The following is a 17,471-nucleotide window of genomic DNA, read 5'->3' on the forward strand; positions in this document are numbered from 1 at the left end:
TATTACTGATACAAAAAAGAAAATTTTCTCAGGTTCTAACAAATAACATTGTAATACTCATTTTTGAAAATTTTTGAAAAAAGAAAAATTACATTTGGCATTATGTTAATTATTCTGTATAAGCATATATTATAGTCAAATAATGGTGGTCCTGAAAGATGCATGTTTAGTTCAATTTTTATAATGTCCCGACAAAAGAATAGGTGAAAATATTTTTAAAAAGGCTATCATGCTAGAATGAAACAATCCGAAATCATTGAAAAAGTCTTAGTATTAGTCTAGATCCACTAGACACACTGCAAATACAACACATCATACAGTTAAAGGAATGGATTAGAAGATACCATTTTTGAGAACAATAAGAAAAGTAAAAACTGAAGATAAGAAGAATGGTTCTTTTAGAGTGGAGTGAAATTACTGTATAACACCAAAGCTCCAATGATATTTCCATTGTTGTCTTTCATTCTTTTCCACCCAGTCAAAAGATATAATGGGAAGCACCTAATAAAAACAGCACGGAATAAACTTAGATATTAATTGATAAATATTTAAATGTATTACAATGCAACAGCATACTCACCAATGTCATGCTCAGCATCATTAAAAACTGAGTATTTATCAGGAAAGATGTACTTATCCACTTCAAAGGTCTGCACATTAGGACCTGTGTCATTAAAAAAATGCTGTCCCAAAACAACTCGAATACTTGACTTTAAAGGGCTGCAAAACCAGATAAAAATAAACATATACAGTAAGTGGTTGTTCATTTAGTCTGGTTAAGGTGTCTCTGTCGCTGCAACTCAGATAAAAAAAAAAATCACTATTATAGTGCATGGATTAGCAGGCCATCCATTTAATTATTTAAAATATAAGAAAAATTAAATGTTAAACATTTAAAGTATAATTCCAAAATATACATCCTTGCTGATCCCAGTCACGGCTTCAAAATATGCAAAAATGGCAGTTTATAAAAAGAGAGGCATATGTCATACCATTTTAGCACATACGCCTCGGGTTTATTTCCTAGCTGGGATAATTTCTGGTTTGAGTTTGTATGTTCTCTGTTTTTTTTCTAACAATAAGAAACTCATTTCTTTTGTTACAGTCAAAATATTTCAAAATGAAGGTCCATTCATCATGCTTTTCAAATGACCAGGGGCCTCATGTATAATGCCGTGCGTAGAATTTGCACTATAACATGGCGTAAGCACAAAAGCCGAAATGTGCTTACGCACAGAAAAATCCAGATGCAGGAATATGTGCGTACTCCAACTTCCACGTTCTTCCGCTACATAAATCCCGATCAGCGTGAAAACTAACGCGTGCACGCGCATTATGTAACGCCCCAAATCCTCCCAGAATTACGCCTATTTGAATATGCAAATCAATATAAATCGCCCTTAAGCGCAGCCTTCTGTGAAAAGACAATGGGAAAAGCACGGGGAAAATATAAGAATTTCAGCGAATACCAAGTGGAGGCAAAGGAAAAACATACTATTTGTTCAAATAAGCCGTGGTATAATCAACAAAAGGAAGTTGATCGAGTGATATAGCGTGTTGGAGAAACATGAAAGCTCACATCCACAAAATCGCACAGTGCTGGAAATAAAAAAGAAGTCACATATCAAAGTCGCCATGAAAAGCCAAGTTGTAAGCCCACTGTCTGAGTGTCATATGAAAGCTTATTAGGATACAGAGAAAAAAGCCACACGGTGGGGAAAAAGCATGAAATGTCCACTTCAGTCTCGACATTTCCACTTTAATCACGTAGTTTATTTTGTCATTAAAGTAGAACATCATAAAATTCATCTTAAAATTGTTTAATTAACCAGTTTCTAAAATCACATCGTAATTAAAGTAGCACGTTAAATGCTTTGTTTTGTATTTGATTTTCTATGTGCTCTATGTGTGTGAATCACTACTTGCTTCTTAAACCGGCTCTCTTCCTCCAACTGGACACAGAGTCCATTACATTCGTGATATTACAGCTCTCTGAATAACTAAAATACTGAGATGTATACGTGATGTCATTTTCATGATGATAGGAGTTAAAGAACGTTTGTGCTCATGACACAAGCATTTAACTTTTGCCGAAATTTGTTGCTGCGTTTTTAGCTGTGTTGTTATTTTATCTTTCTGTTTTATATTCAATATATATTGGCGTAGCCGTCACTGCAGTCAGTGTTTTTCTTTCCCCAAGTAACCGATCGCCATACAATCAGCTCTGTAATAGACGTTAAGCCATCTGTAAGCTTAGCGCCGATTCTTCAAAACGTTTAAAGAACATTGAAATATCTTCGTAGTACATGTTTAATTAGTCTGTCCTTAAAGACACTCCCAGTGAATAATATAGATTATTTAAATGAAGTTAAAGTTTTATGTGTATAATTTAACAAACATATTTTGCTGCATTTCACCTTAAAAATGATATCGTCATCATATGTAAATACGCGCTTTATAAAGTGGCTCAGGTTGTGCGATATTATAACTATAGAGCGAGTTTACAGTGGGGTGATTGTACTTATAAGTACAAACAGTTCTACAAGGAGCACTTGATTGGCTGCATTTCAAGTTCTTGGGATTAAACTGTTCTGAACTGCGAGGTCCGTACAGGAAAGGCTTTGAAACGTTTTGCCGTGGCTGAGACAGCGTGTCCTTAATGCCGTATACCGATAATTCTCTTTCCGATCAGCTGCTGCTGTGATTCACACTCAGATACAGTGATATAAATACTCCGAGTGGTGCAGTGAGAGAAATATGGAAAAAGATGATCCGCTGTGGCAACTCCTAATGGGAGGAGCTGAAAGAAGAAGAAGAAGAAGAAGTGAGAGTAACAACGCTAAAGCAGTTATGGCATTTGGAATACTATGGCTGTTCCCTGGATCATTATATTGTTACGAGTTAATTACAATCAGATGCATTACACTAATAAACAATATGCGGTTAGTTTCTGTGTATTTATAAAGCCGCGTCATGAAAATAATGAGTAATCACACAAGAACAGTAGCACTGCTTTGGTGCTGGGTGCCGCCAGTTTGCAAAACCGAGTGGAAACTTGCGTACGACAAGGCATGAGGTACCGTGGAAAAGTGCGTGGCTTTACGCCAAGTGTAGGTTTTATACATCGCGATTTAAACATGGAAAAGTTCTTACGCAACATTTCTGTGCGTACGCACCGTTTATACATGAGGCCCCAGATCTGTGTCTGTATGCATTGTGTTTATGCCCCAGAGTAAACTGACTCTGAGAGTGTTTGTGTGTGTGTGTGTGTGTGTGAGAGAGAAAGTAGACACAATAATGGACCTCTCTAGAACTGTGCCTGCCCAACACCTGATGCTGCAATAATAGACTTTGAGAGCCCAAATCAGGCAGAGTGTGTTGGAAGATGTTACGTTAAGGTACATTGCATTCTTGCAATAGAGTTCTGTCTAATATGGAAGCTAAGCTGAAAAGAAAAATCTTTCACTTTTGGCATCATTATGGAGCAAAATGTTGAAATGAACCAGTAAAATTAATGAAATATATAGAAATGTCTTAAGTCTTAAACCAAACATATAGTAAATCAAGATAAAAATAAAATGTCCAGAAGAGGTCCACCTAACTGTTATAAACCATACCTGTTGGAAAAACAGTGTGCTGCAGACACAACCCAGCAAGACATTATAAGACTTCCAGAGCAAAAGTTTTTGCCAATATAAAGAGCAGCAAGCCATGGGTGAGCACCGGGCAGAGAAGATGTTCCACCTATGATTCTCCCAGCTGGAGCCCTTCTCTTCTTGTGTCTTTTGCCACAGGCAGGTCCAGTCTTTGGCTGAGTAGTATTTGGAACTCTAACAAATAATTCTGGAACTTCTGATTCTAAAAAAAAAGTAAGGTCACTTGGCAAGACAAAAAAACACAAGTTTAGGAAGCCATTAATGCATTTGATTCACTAGTACCTGAGGGGTCTTCAAAAGAGTCTCCAACAGCCGGCACAGTCATTATTTCTGAAAAGAACAAAAGGATTATTTGAAAATTGGCAGAATAATCACTTTTACAATTGTAATTATTCCAATGTGTTGCCTTTAGGACTCCATGATCTATTCAATATAACATTATCTCATTTGGACTGAACATATTGTATTTACAAAGCCTACATAGAATAAATAAATATTAGCTGCCATTGTTCCTGATTCCTTAAAAGTGGCCTGTATTAGACCTTTACTTAAGTTAGAATAAAAATTCATTTAAAAAACAACCTAGCCTATATGGAAGTTATGTTTCTGATTTTAATATGAGCTGTAGTAATAAAATAACATATTTATAAGGGTGATAATAATATAGTAAAAATACACATACACAAAAGAACTCAGTAATATTAAAGATAACCAGATTTTGAACAACACAATAGCCTGGTGTGATTAATATTACGAATAAGTTACAGTAACGTTAGTAATATTAATAAGAGTACTAAAACATGATCAGAAGTATAATAGTGATAATAAAACAGGGAAAAAACATAAACAAGAAAAGTAATATTAGGGATGTTATGAACAAATTTATTCTTATCATAAACTGTAACAAGCATTCAAAGAATGTTTTTCGGTAGCCGCACAGGATAATTAAAATAAAGGAAATCTCAAAAAAGTGGGCAAAAAGGTGAAAACAACACTGTGCTGACAGAATCCTGACTCAAGATCCATCTTCAACACCAGGCAAGAACAAACAACTTCTTTCTTTCTTTCTTTCTTTCTTTCTTTCTTTCTTTCTTTCTTTCTTTCTTTCTTTCTTTTTCTTTCTTTCTTCATATACTGCCGTTACTATCATAATTATTTTTTCACATTCCTAGTATATCTCATCATACCTTGCTATAATACTTAACCGTACTTATTAATGGATATTTTTTTATATAACTTCTAGCCTTAATGCATTATTCTTTTTGTTACAGATATAGATGTAGACAGTTTGTTTAGGTTTGCATTTTGTCATGGATATTGATCACTCATCAATTTATCAACTCAGTTATTTTTGGGTGAATTTGTGTGTTTTAGGCAGGCCATGCTTCGTGGCATTTCAGAAGATCGGGGCTGTAACATCTATGAGTTTAGCATCAGTTTGGGATGCAAGAATGGAGAAGGGAGAGGGAACATTTTTTATGCCCACTTTGTTGTTTAGAATTTTTATTGGCTGTACTATTTATAGCAAAGACAAATATGTTATGGGTGACTATAGTTTTAATGTAAAGGAATCTCATCTTGTCATGTTAATAAGGAAAAATTACTCCTCAAATACAAAAAGGGTGTAATCATGATGTTAAGAGGATACAAGTGCTTTCACGCCTTTCACCTCTGAGGGCAGAGATAGCAGTTTTGCTGGAGATCCACTTAAACAGTAAAGATTAATCCAGCTCAAGGAAGAGAATGGGAATTTTAATTCGTAAAGCAGTTTCATTGGTATCCAATGACATAGTATTAGAACCTGAGGAACGGTACTTTATGGTGTTGTGAAATCTGTTTAAACCTAATTTGTCTCTGGCTAATGTAATACTCTTTAAGGGCCCTCAATAAAAATATAATAAATATGAGCCTTCATGGGCTCCAAATGGCTGAAGGTTTCAGTTGTGTAATGAGCCCTGCTACAGATAGTCCACAATATCTTTTGTAATTATCTCACAGGTCACAAAAAATCATATTTATATTATATATATCCGTAATATATATATATATATATTCCATAGAGATTTTACTACACACATGTAAGACAATATTCTTTTCCTCACAACACACATTTTTATAGATCAACTACTTTTTTATTGATAATAACTCACTAAAATTGCTTGGGTCATGGAAACAGAGTACTATAGTAACCTCCGACCCCACTGCTGTTACTAATATGCTTAAGTCATTATGGGGCTACTTAACCTATTACTGATGCAGATGGGGATTTTTTAAGAATCATTTCCTCACAAATCAACCTGTTCTTAGAGGTAAATATGTCTTCAAGGATATCTGAGAGAACATTTTGGGAAGGGGTAAAAGGCATTTCTCAGGAAACAAATCATTTCTTATGTTTCACATAAAAATAAAATTCAAACTACAGTATAAGGATATTAGAGATGATCTCTGACATTTCTTTAGTCAATCCAGGAATATGGAAGATGAATAATATTTTAATATTCCTCAAGCAATGTAATTTTAAAGTTACTATGCTAATTGTGCAGCTTTTGAGACAATTCAGGGAAACAAAATGACATTGGGTGGTGAGAGACTATCAGGTGGGTTACTTCTTGTCTTTAATATCTAAAAAAGTCTGCAAACATTACTGCCTCATTCCTGCCTGTGGCAGTGCTAGGACCTATTTTGTATTTCTATTTTCTACGTCATTTTGAAAATTCCTGCGGTGGGCTGGTGCCCTGCCCGGGGTTTGTTTCCTGCCTTGCACCCTGTGTTGGCTGGGATTGGCTCCAGCAGACCCGTGCAACACGACTTTGTTCTCTGCTGTGCCTTTAAATATTGCAGTTCGTTTTGCACAGTGCAATGAATGACCTAGTGTGACCAGTTTGCCAATGAATTTGACTAGGATGTTCAAATTAGGCTTTTTATCAAGGGTACATTACTTGTCTGAACACAGTGGGAATTAAAGTGGCCTGATTTGAATTTAACTCTTTAAATGCACAATAAATCCCACAGTCCTTCGGTGTAGAAAAGCAATCGAATGTGCCAGGTTTACCAAAGAATTAAATTAGTGTACCCGCATTGGACTGGGCATAATGCACACGCAATCAATATGTGAAATAGGAATTCCTTTCATAACTTGTGCGAATAGTAGGCTGTCTGTGAAGTAATAAGTGAGTAGTTAGCTAACTAATGTTATTTCCTGTTACTATAAATTAGTGTAGTGGTTAGCGCTGCTGCTTCGTGGATCGAATGACCTGGGCTTGAATGCGTAGTCAACTTTTATAAACTTGCTAATATCCATTTTTGTGGAATGTAACTGTGTGAGGAAAACATCAAACTGTTTAGTGATAAGTCCTGTTTCCAGGAAATAATGTAAAGTAGCATGAGATGGTATTTGGTGCCTATCTGAATGTATGTGACGCAAAGCAGTATTGGCTGGTGCAACCTTAAGGTACTTGGTGTGCAGGCTATGGTAAGTGGTGGGTACGAGATAATGAGTTGTATGCACCAAATTGCTTCCCAGGAAGACAAAAATGCACCATATCTCCTCAGGGGCTCTGTATGAGTGTGCAGACATAGCTGTAAACATAAAGCATGTACCTAAACCCTTTGAGTCAAATAACCCTCCCACAACCCTAATCTTAACAATAGTGTAACAGGACATGTGAAGGGCATTTCGTGACTGACGTTGTGGGCATTACCTGACGTACATCATAGGTATTGCAGGCTGCAGTTAGACTCATCTCCAACCATTCCACACTCCTTTAATAAATAAAAGCCCACCCATCTGCTTTTTATATCACCGTGCTACAAGAGATGGAAGTGACGTCAAACTGAAGCGTTGTATCCTTAGTAAATGCATAACTAGGTAGCCCCAAAGCACACTTAATCTAACTTTATCTCATACATATGTGAAAGTATTTCGCACATATGTGAAAGTATCTTGTATGAACGTGAAAACATCTCTTAAAAATATCCTGTACGTACGTGAAAACATCTCTTACATACGTGAAAGTATTCCGTATGTATGTGAAAACATCTCATACGTACGTGAAAGTATCCCATACATACATGAAAACATCTCGTACTTACAAGATATTTTCACATACATATGAGATATTTTCACATAAGTATGAGATAAGGGCTATCCCATAATGATTTTCACTGTGCAGTTCAGACCTTCCAAAAGATTCAGTGGATAATTCATAATTTTTCATAAGTACTGTAAATAATTCATAATTCATAAGTACTTAAAATTTGGAAAAAGTTTGTTTAGTAAGGCAAAAATTATACAATAAGTTAAACAATACTGAAAACACCTACTCCTGAAGTCTTGCAGAAATGGGGGTCACTCTATATTTTGGTGCACTATGGGACAGCTCTGTCAGGATCTGGAGGAACTCATTTTAGTGACAGTAGTTCATATTTTTTATCATTTCCTGTGTCCCTTTTTATCTTCTAGTGATTGTGGCATTACTGGCTAATAACATAGCTAGTATGTTATAAATATTCAGTTGCTATCCTAGCCAGATCTCTGTGTGAGCAAATGAAGGCTGAACTTTTTTATAAAAAACTAAATTAAAGAACACTTACAATTTTCCTTTTACTGTTGTTGTTTTTTTTTTTTCCTTGAACAGCTGACCGTTTTTTTGAGTAGGTATTTAATTTTTAGGGAACATTTAGAGTCATGACTAAGCTGTTGTTTCTCACTTTCACTTCACAATCATAGCACTTACAGCTGACCAGTGCAGATATAGCAGAGCAGAATTTTTACACCTTGACTTGTGGCGAAAGTGGCATTCTATAACAGTGCCACGTTTCAGCTCACTCAGCTCTTCATTACGACCCAAAATTTGTCAATGGAGATTGCATGTGTTTGCTTTTATGCACTTGTTAACAATGGCGGTGGCAAAATCATCTAAACTAAAGGATGTTTTGGTGTCCACATACAGTACCTTTGGCCAAATAGCATGTAAAAAATATAATTTTTGGGCAAATGTTGGGTGAACTTTTCAGTTGACCCTTGAAGTAGGGGGCTTTTACATGATATGGGACCACATGAAAACTGCTTTTAGCTCATGTTTTGTTGATTTCTTATTGATTTACTGTATACATTTCTTTTGGTTTGGTTATATTTCTGGATTCAGGGCCTTACACACTAAAAGTACAATTGGGGGTGTAGCAGATTGCTGCATGCACAGTGCTTGTGTGCATACACATACTAAACAACATGTGAAATTAGGGATATCAGTTTGTATATAAACAAATAGTGTAACGAACATTCAGGTCAAACATTTTTGTGTGAATGCAAGGAAAAATGTGCAGTGTTTGTAAAAGGATGAGTGTTATTTTTATCTTTCCTAGTTTAGATAACACCCAAGTTATCATCAGTTCAAACATATTCACAGGATTCAAATTTAAGTTTCAATGGAACCTGGGAAGAAATACAGTAATCCCTCGCTATATCGCGCTTCGACTTTCGCGGCTTCACTCTATTGCGGATTTTATATGTAAGCATAACCAAATATATAACGGGGATTTTTCGCTGCTTCGCGGGTTCTGCGGACAATGTGTCTTTTTACTTCTTGTACATGCTTCCTCAGTTGGTTTGCCCAGTTGATGTCATACAAGGGACGCTATTGGCGGATGACTGAGAAGCTAACCAATCAGAGCACGCAGTTAAGTTCTCCTGACTGAGAAGCTAACCAATCAGAGCACGCAGTTAAGTTCCTGTGTGCTGAATGCAGTGTTAACCAGGAAGTCTCATCTCGCTCATTCAGCCTCAGCGTGTTTCGCTGTGTAAAGAGTTAACTTTTGTGCTCTTTTGTGTTTATCTTTGTGCATAGTCAAGCCCTTCATTATGGTTCCAAAACGATCTGCTCCTGCTGCTGCTTCAGGGGCCGTGCCCAAGCGCCAACGGAAGATGTTAACGATTGCCGAAAAGGTAAACGTTTTGGATATGCTGAAGGAATGGAAAATTTACACCGCTGTAGGACGCCATTACGGCATCAATGAGGCTACGATTCTTTTTATTTAAAAAGTAGGAAAGGAATATAAGATCTACAGCTGCAGTATCCTTTTAACCAGGGTGCAAAACGAGTTGTAAGTGGATGTAATAAGGCAGTAGTCTGGATGGAATATGCTTTAGGGATTTGGATTGAAGACTGCCAGAAGAAGAACAACGGCAGTGCTACACAATCGCCTGAAGTGGCTCCTTTAGTAGAGCTGTAACGCTCTCCTTTGTTGTGCAGTAAAATTAAACTCATTGTTATCGGACAAGTCATCGTGTCATTGTTGGTGAGTAACCATAATTAATTTTCTACTTACAGTACTTAGTACATGTACGTACGTTTAGTGTCACTGTACACACATTTACTGTATACAATTTTTCCTGCATTGTACGTATTTATTGCTGGTGGCCTGTCTATCATAATGGCTGTAACATATGTGATATTGGAGACATTCGATATCTTTAAAATAATATTTAGGTTTTACTGTATATAAACAGTATGTTTATATACATAATTTCAATGAATCTTACCTAATATCTAAGAGAATACAAAGGGATTATGCTGTATAACTGTGTGGGGAATATTTATAAACAGTGTGGGAGAGTTTATAAGGGCTTAAAATATATAAAAATAACCATACAAACATATGGTTTCTACTTCGCGGATTTTCACCTATCGCGGGAGGGTCTGGAAGGCAACCCCCACGATCGAGGAGGGATTACTGTTGTGGTCCCCCGCCCAGGAGGACAAGAGGAGGGCTTCTGCCTCCTCCAGACCGCGAGGGGGCATCCGTCCTGGTTATGCAGGAGGCCTCGGGTAGGGGGCTTGGAAGCCCAGCCCTGTAGGGACCCGTGGCCACCGCCAGGTGGCATCCCAGTGCCTATTTATCCCGGGAGCCCGGCACTTCCGCCACACCAGGAAGTGCCGGGGGAAAGACGACAGGGGACACTCGGACGGCTTCCGGGTGCGCAGCCGGCACTTCTGCCACACAGGGGTGTGGCCAGCTCTAATTGCCGGGAAGCAGCTGGAGCCCATCCGAGTTCCCATAAGAGGGGCCGCCTCCCTCCAGTCATTGGTGGATGTCGGGAGGTAGCGAGACAGAGCTGGGGAGAGGACTGGAGGCGGCCAGGAAGAGAAGGCACAGAGACTGTGAGCCCTGAATTTTGGGGGAATCGGTGCAAGAGGCACTGGGGTTGATGCACTACAAACTTGTAAATATTGTAAATAAACGGTGAGTTGGGTGAACTTAAGATGTCCGTCTGTGTGTGTCCGGGCCAGCGTTCACACTGTATACATAAAGAACCTCATTACTGTTACCATAAACCTTGTTTTGTAATTGCAGGTGTTTACTGATAAGTCTTTTAACCCAGATATAAATAGAATTTGAATTCTACACACTCTTATAAATATATTTGTGCCACCCGAGACTCACGTTGCGTTTGTTGACAGGGCTTAATATTGCAGTATTCCCAAGAAATAGTCCTTCCATTTAAAATGTAGCACCATGGACTTTCATCATTATCTAGATTCCTGAAAACAAAAACAAATATCATATTGCAATCAGAAAAAATAAAACAGGTTATGCGTTTCCAGCAACACTTAGAATTGTATTTAAATATATTTGAATTCCAATGCAATAGAATGAACTACCAAAACTTCTTTGACAGATTCTGCAGTGCCTATGAAATTAGATCAGGTGGCACATGTGTACTATCATATACAACAAGTAATGAAAAGTAATTACGTTCACTTAAGAAATGAAAACAATGGCAACCTTTACACTTTACACCAGGCTTTGGGTCACAAGTTACTGTTGTATTTAATCCTAATTGGTGAAGGATGGTTTGTGAATTTGGTCATAGTGGGTCACAGTGGCTCAATTAAGCAATCGACATTGCTCTGCCAATCATCCTTGATAACCCATCCTCATCTGGGGCTTCATGTATAATGCCGTGCATAGAATTCACACTAAAATATGATGTATGGACAAAGGTGTAAATGTGCATATGCACAAACTAAATCCAAAAATGTGTAAATCTGTGCATACGCCAAGTTCCACGCACTATCCCTTTACAAATCACAACGAACGTGAAATTTAAAACACGTGCACATGCCTACAGCCTCACCCCAACTAGTCCCAGAATTTTGCATATTTTAATATGAAAATCAATATAAAGAGCCCCTTTTCTTCAGTGCTTTGTTAAAAGACAATGCCAAAAAGTACATGGAAATAAATGCAAAGGTACATAGAAACAATGCCTACTAAATAAATTTAAAACAATCTTTATTTTATATAACACATTTTTATAATGAAACATTGTCCCAATGCACTTTAGTACATGGTTAATATCTTTTTTTTAATAGCTGGAGAACAGCTGGGTAAGTGACTGACTTAAGGTCACACAAAGGAGTGAACAGACAGCCTTAACAGTTGCCTTAGCTACACACCGCCTGCATTAAATTATGTTATTAATGGCATTAAAAATGTAGTAGGGACCCTGATTAAATGTAGTAAAATAATAAATATTACATTAAAGTAACATACCATTCTTGAAAGTGTTTAATCAAATTCAGGTTATTGGGACTTAATTAAAAGGAATATAAAATAATGCTGCCTGGAAAATGAAAGACAAAGTAAACTGAACTATTTGAGTAGAAGTGACTATGACTGTGGAATGATTTGCATCCCATCCAGGTCTGATTTCCCAGGCACTATAATGTAGGAGAAGACATTGTTTTGAAAAATAGCTTGACTAAATTAACAGGAGACAAAAACATTAATCTTGACATATACATTAAGTGATGGTCCCTTATAGTTTCCAACTGCTGTCGCCAAAGCAACATTTGAATATCATTTGCATGTTTGTACATTTTTTGCTTTCTCTGACTCTTTGTAACTATGTGCATTGTGCATTTCATTACTAAGACCCAGGTAATGAAAATTTTTATCAAAAAATAAAAAAATACATAAAGGGATAGTTAAATGTTATATATATATGTGTCAGTATTTCTGTTCATTTTATGTTTTACTTTTGTTTGTGTCATATTTGAATTATTTTTTCCATTTTCATGTGTCTTCCATTACGTTTGTATCTATGTATTACCCTTTTAAATGTGCCTCAATTCTTTGTATTTTGTGAGTTGGGCCCCAGGAGGCAGGGCCACCCTGACATCACTGTTTCTGAGGTCTCTTTCTGGCTATTTAAGGCACATGTAGGGAGGGTGTAGATCCAAGAGATCTTTCTCTTGGGAGGAGGAGCACAAAAAACAACAAAATGGATATGACGCCTCCAAAATATTTCCACAGATTAGGCCAGTATATTCAATAACCAGTTCAGAAGAGGCTCAGCCTAGATCAATTTGCCCCAGACTATTACCTGTCAGGTTTGGCCTGGCTAGGTGGACAAATCAATCTTGACAAATCAAAATATCAAGGAAGTCCCACAAAGGGGATATTTATGGCGAGAGCAGAGGGAACTCAGATCAGGAAATCCTTGTGTTTGTCTGCAGTTCTCTGTCAGTATTGTTGTTTATGTGGACAGAGCAACTGTTGTTTGAGCATTTTATGTTTTCTGTTTGGATTTTGCTACTGGATTATGTATTTGGACTTGTTTGCTTTTAGGTGGCTTCTTTATGCCACTTTTGAGCATTTTTGACTAATTGTCTATATTTTTTGATAAATCCTTTACTGAAAAAGATTCTTTGTTTCCCCTTTAAGGTTTACAGTTGTTTGCCCTCTTGTGGGAGGGTCAATGTGGCAACATGTACTTGGCAGACCTGATCACCTTATCCACACCAACTTCCTATTGGTGCTCTTGGAGAATTCTGAGATACTCTCAGGCCAGTCTAACGATGGATTGAGCAAGTTCTGGCACCCCATCTAGAGATGTTTTTTGTCTTGTGCTCTTGGCTGGCAGGTTTCCTAAACTGAATTAAGTGGGTTAGTATAAAGATGGATGGTTCTTTAAATGGTGTAATTTCCAAGTCACACAATACTAACAGCACATGGGCTTTTAGGGAGATGCACATGATAAAAAATGAACATATAATTGGAGTAATACAGAACACTTTCCTCTGCTGTGGAAAATTATATTGAAGTGGTAACCCAACACAAAAAAACATGACAAGATTATGCATATCATCCCTCCCTATGTCTGCAAGAAGTCCCTTCATTGTGAATATTATCTGACTTTTTACATCTTAACATAATTCATATTTCACAGATAGGCAATATGTAATGCCTAATAAGAAACACGATGTATAGATCATTTTGATGCAACAAAGTTAAATTCTATGCATCTTTCTCATTTCTTTCACCTGCAGAAGTTATGAGCTCCTAAACCGAGTTGTGCAGCCTGCTCTGCAGTCCTTTCATTAAAGTGCAGGATGTCTGAATTCCAGCGAAGGCAGGTGGCTCCTAGGCGAGTTATGTGAGCAGTCCCTCTGTAGTCAGTGCCATTATTGTTAAAACAGTCAGTATTTGATGCTAAAAGAGAATGAGGGAAAACATACTCTGAAAATTATATGCCATATCTTTTAAAAAGAAATCATCAACAACTTTTATATTTTGTTTAGTTTATCAGACCATATATGTTTGTGTGGTAAAGACAGTTGTAAAAAGTCATAAATGGTATAGTGCTTAAACAGGCTTATCTGAACCAAAATTCTGAAGGACTGGAAAAATTCCACAGGACTGGAAAGAAATTCCAAAGGACTCGAAATTTGCAAATATTAGTATATAAAAAGGATGACAGTGTAGATCCAAGCAACTATAGGCCAATAAGATTAACATGCATCACAAGTAAATGAATTGAAGGAATTATTCAGGGAAAAATTGAGCAACACATGACAGAAACAGTTTTTCTGAACAGCCAGCATGGGTCCAGAAGAGGGAGGTCTTGTTTTACTAACAAGCTGGAATTCTATGAGGTAGCAAGAAAAGGATATGATCAAAAATGGAGCATATGATATTATTTATCGACTTTCAGAAAGCATTTGATAAGGTGCTGCATAAGAGGTTTAGGCATCAGACTAAAAGAAGTGGGGATATTTGTAGATGGGGGCAAAATTGGCTCAGATGCAGGAAGCAGAGGGTGATGGTGCGAGGAACCTCTTCAGAATTGGCTGATGTTAAGAGTGGTGTTCCACAGGGGTCAGTGCTAGGGCGGCAGCTATTTTTAATATATATATAAATGATTTAGATAGGAATATAAGTAAGAAGCTGGTTAAGTTTGCAGATAATACCAAGATAGGTGGATTGGCAGATAATCTGGAATCCGTTGAATCATTACAGAGGGACTTTGACAGCATACAGGCCTCAGCAGATTTGTGACAGATTAGATTTAACATAAGTAAATGTAAAGTTTTATATGTAGGAAGTAAAAATGTTAGGTTTGAATACACAATTGGAGGTCTGAAAATCAAAAGTACACCTTATGAGATGGATATAGAAGTCGTAGTGGACTTGACACTATCAACTGCCAGACAGTATTCAGAAGCCAATAAGAAGGCTAACAGAATGTTAGGTTATTTAGTTATATAGCACAACATGTAGAGTACAAGACCAAGGAGGTTGTGTTCAATCTTTATAACACACTGGTGAGGTGTCATCTGGAGTACTGAATGTAGCTTTGGTCTAAAGACATACTGTAGCAGTGCTAGAAGAACACCGGAGTGACTAGGCTGATTTCAGGGCTGCAGGGGGTGAGTTATGAGGAAAGACTAAAAGAACTGAAGCTTTTAAGCTTAAGATTAAGAGGACACATGACTGAAGTGTTTAAAGTCATAAGGGACTTAGTACAGAAGATTGAGACTGTTATTTTAAAATGAAATTAATCAAAACACAGGGACACTGGAAACTTGTTAATGGTAAATTTCGCACAAACATTAGGAACTTTTTCTTTACACAGAGAACCATTGACAACTGGAAAAAGCTACCAAGTACTGTGGGATTTTCAAAACTCGACATGATGTTATTTTAGAACAATTAACAGGGAGCTTTGTTGGGCTGAATAATGGCCTGTTCTCATCTAAATTGTTCTAACGTTATAAGAAACGTTACTCCTGCTTTGGAGCTTCTTGTGTCTGCAAAACAGAGCACATCTCCTTAGAGGGGGCATCACTTTGAATTTAGACACAACCTCTCTAAAAAGCATTTTTTCTTAATAGAGCATAAGTGCATAACTTTGAAAAATGAGTGCAGGACCATTTAATATATAAATCTTGTTTAGTTTGCTATAAGCTCAGTGGTCCAAATAACTCAACCAAATTCTTTTAAACAGAGTTAGAGTTTGCACTTCAGCAGTTGGTTCCAGATTCCCATGACTTTCTGGCTTCATGCTTAAATGCACTTCCTCCAGGTTTCCACTGGTGTCCTCGAGTATGAGATTTGCTATTTAATCAAAAGAAATTTTCAGTGTTGGCTTTTCTAAATTTGAAGATATGGAATAGGTGTCCGTGCAATCCCCCTGCTCAAGACTAAAGAAGTTTAATTCTCTTAATTATTCAAAGCAGAACACACACTTTAATCCAGAAATTAACTTGGTTGCTCTTTTCCATTAGCTGAAAAGAATGTCCCCTTTGTAATTACAGTACAGTATATGTACAGTGTTTCATATTAAATACACTATGGGAAAGTGTTTCACAAATATCCGCCCAACATATTGCAAAAGTCACAAAAGGGATTCTCTAAACAGCTGTGCCATTCAAAAGGTGGTGGAAACGTGTAGTGTCACCTCACGAAGAATCAAAAAAGGAGTCTCAATTTTTGCACATGCGCATGTCAAAATGGGGTTGCAACAGATAAAAGGAATAAGAAAACAAATGACAGAATTGAATTTATTGTAGAATTACAGGGCATGAGGTAAAAACAGAGGGAGATTAACCTTTTCAGCCTATTGAAATGCAGACCTTGTGATAGTTAAACATAAGAACATAGTTTGTAAATATTACACTTTCCATTATATGAGGTAATGGCTGATATTATTATAATAGAGAGAACTAAGCAGAATGATTTTACTCAGAACTATTCCATTACTTTTTTTCCTCAAAGCTTCAGGAACTGGGAACATAGCTGAATGAGTGACAAGCAAACAGGGGTAAGCTGATTGTTTTCTGTTATATAAAATGGACTGTTGTAATTTTATGTATTCTAGTGTGGCAACATGTTTCACGTTGGTCATACATATAACTAATAATTTTACTATATACTGGATGTCATACAGTTAGTTTTGCCCGTCAACACAACAAGATGAGTGGATTTACAGTAATAGCTCCTGTAGTAGGACCCTTGCATGGAGCTCCGGCCTGTGCCCAACACCAGCTTTCGGAACTGACTACTATCCAGCAATACTTAAAGTGATAATCTTAATCCACAATAAAGTTGAGGGACCTATTAGATACATCATTACTAGATACATTTAAGAATTCTTTATAGTCAGTACGAATAACAAAACACTGAGAGGTCAACCGCCATGTGCTGAGAAAAATATGTGTATTGAAGTCATCTTTACTTGTGATGCAACTTTCTTGTTTCTAAAAAAGTTTGCAGTGGGGCACTTCATTCTCATAAAAGGTGTAATGGTTTCTGTAACTCACTTAGAAGTCAGGCAGCTTTTAATATCACTCAGGGCTGCAGTGAGAAAGACAATGGAGTCAAGTCTATGAGCACTCAGACAAAACTGCCACATTATTACGCCCTCAATAGGCATCATGGATATGTGTTCTATGTGTTGTTATTTAGGACACTGATATTGAAGTTTTATTTTGTTATTATGATTCCTGGTTCATGTTGTTATTCTACAGC

At 37.0% G+C, this 17,471-nt stretch overlaps 1 protein-coding gene across 2 annotated transcripts in view; it reads right to left on the minus strand.

Moving 5' to 3' along the window:
* LOC120527799 (hepatocyte growth factor activator-like) overlaps positions 1–17,471 on the minus strand; it is an 83,688-nt gene that overhangs the window by 19,670 nt on the left and 46,547 nt on the right. For both annotated transcript variants that reach the window (XM_039751630.1, XM_039751631.1), the window contains 5 exons: positions 13,985–14,153; positions 11,100–11,197; positions 3,939–3,986; positions 3,618–3,858; positions 581–720 (listed from right to left, as the gene is read on the minus strand). In XM_039751630.1, coding sequence (XP_039607564.1) covers positions 581–720; positions 3,618–3,858; positions 3,939–3,986; positions 11,100–11,197; positions 13,985–14,153 — 696 coding nt within the window. The remainder of the gene's footprint in view (positions 1–580; positions 721–3,617; positions 3,859–3,938; positions 3,987–11,099; positions 11,198–13,984; positions 14,154–17,471) is intronic.

This window comes from Polypterus senegalus, chromosome 4 (genome assembly GCF_016835505.1).
Source record: "Polypterus senegalus isolate Bchr_013 chromosome 4, ASM1683550v1, whole genome shotgun sequence".
In the NCBI taxonomy this organism is placed as follows: Eukaryota; Metazoa; Chordata; class Cladistia; order Polypteriformes; family Polypteridae; genus Polypterus; species Polypterus senegalus.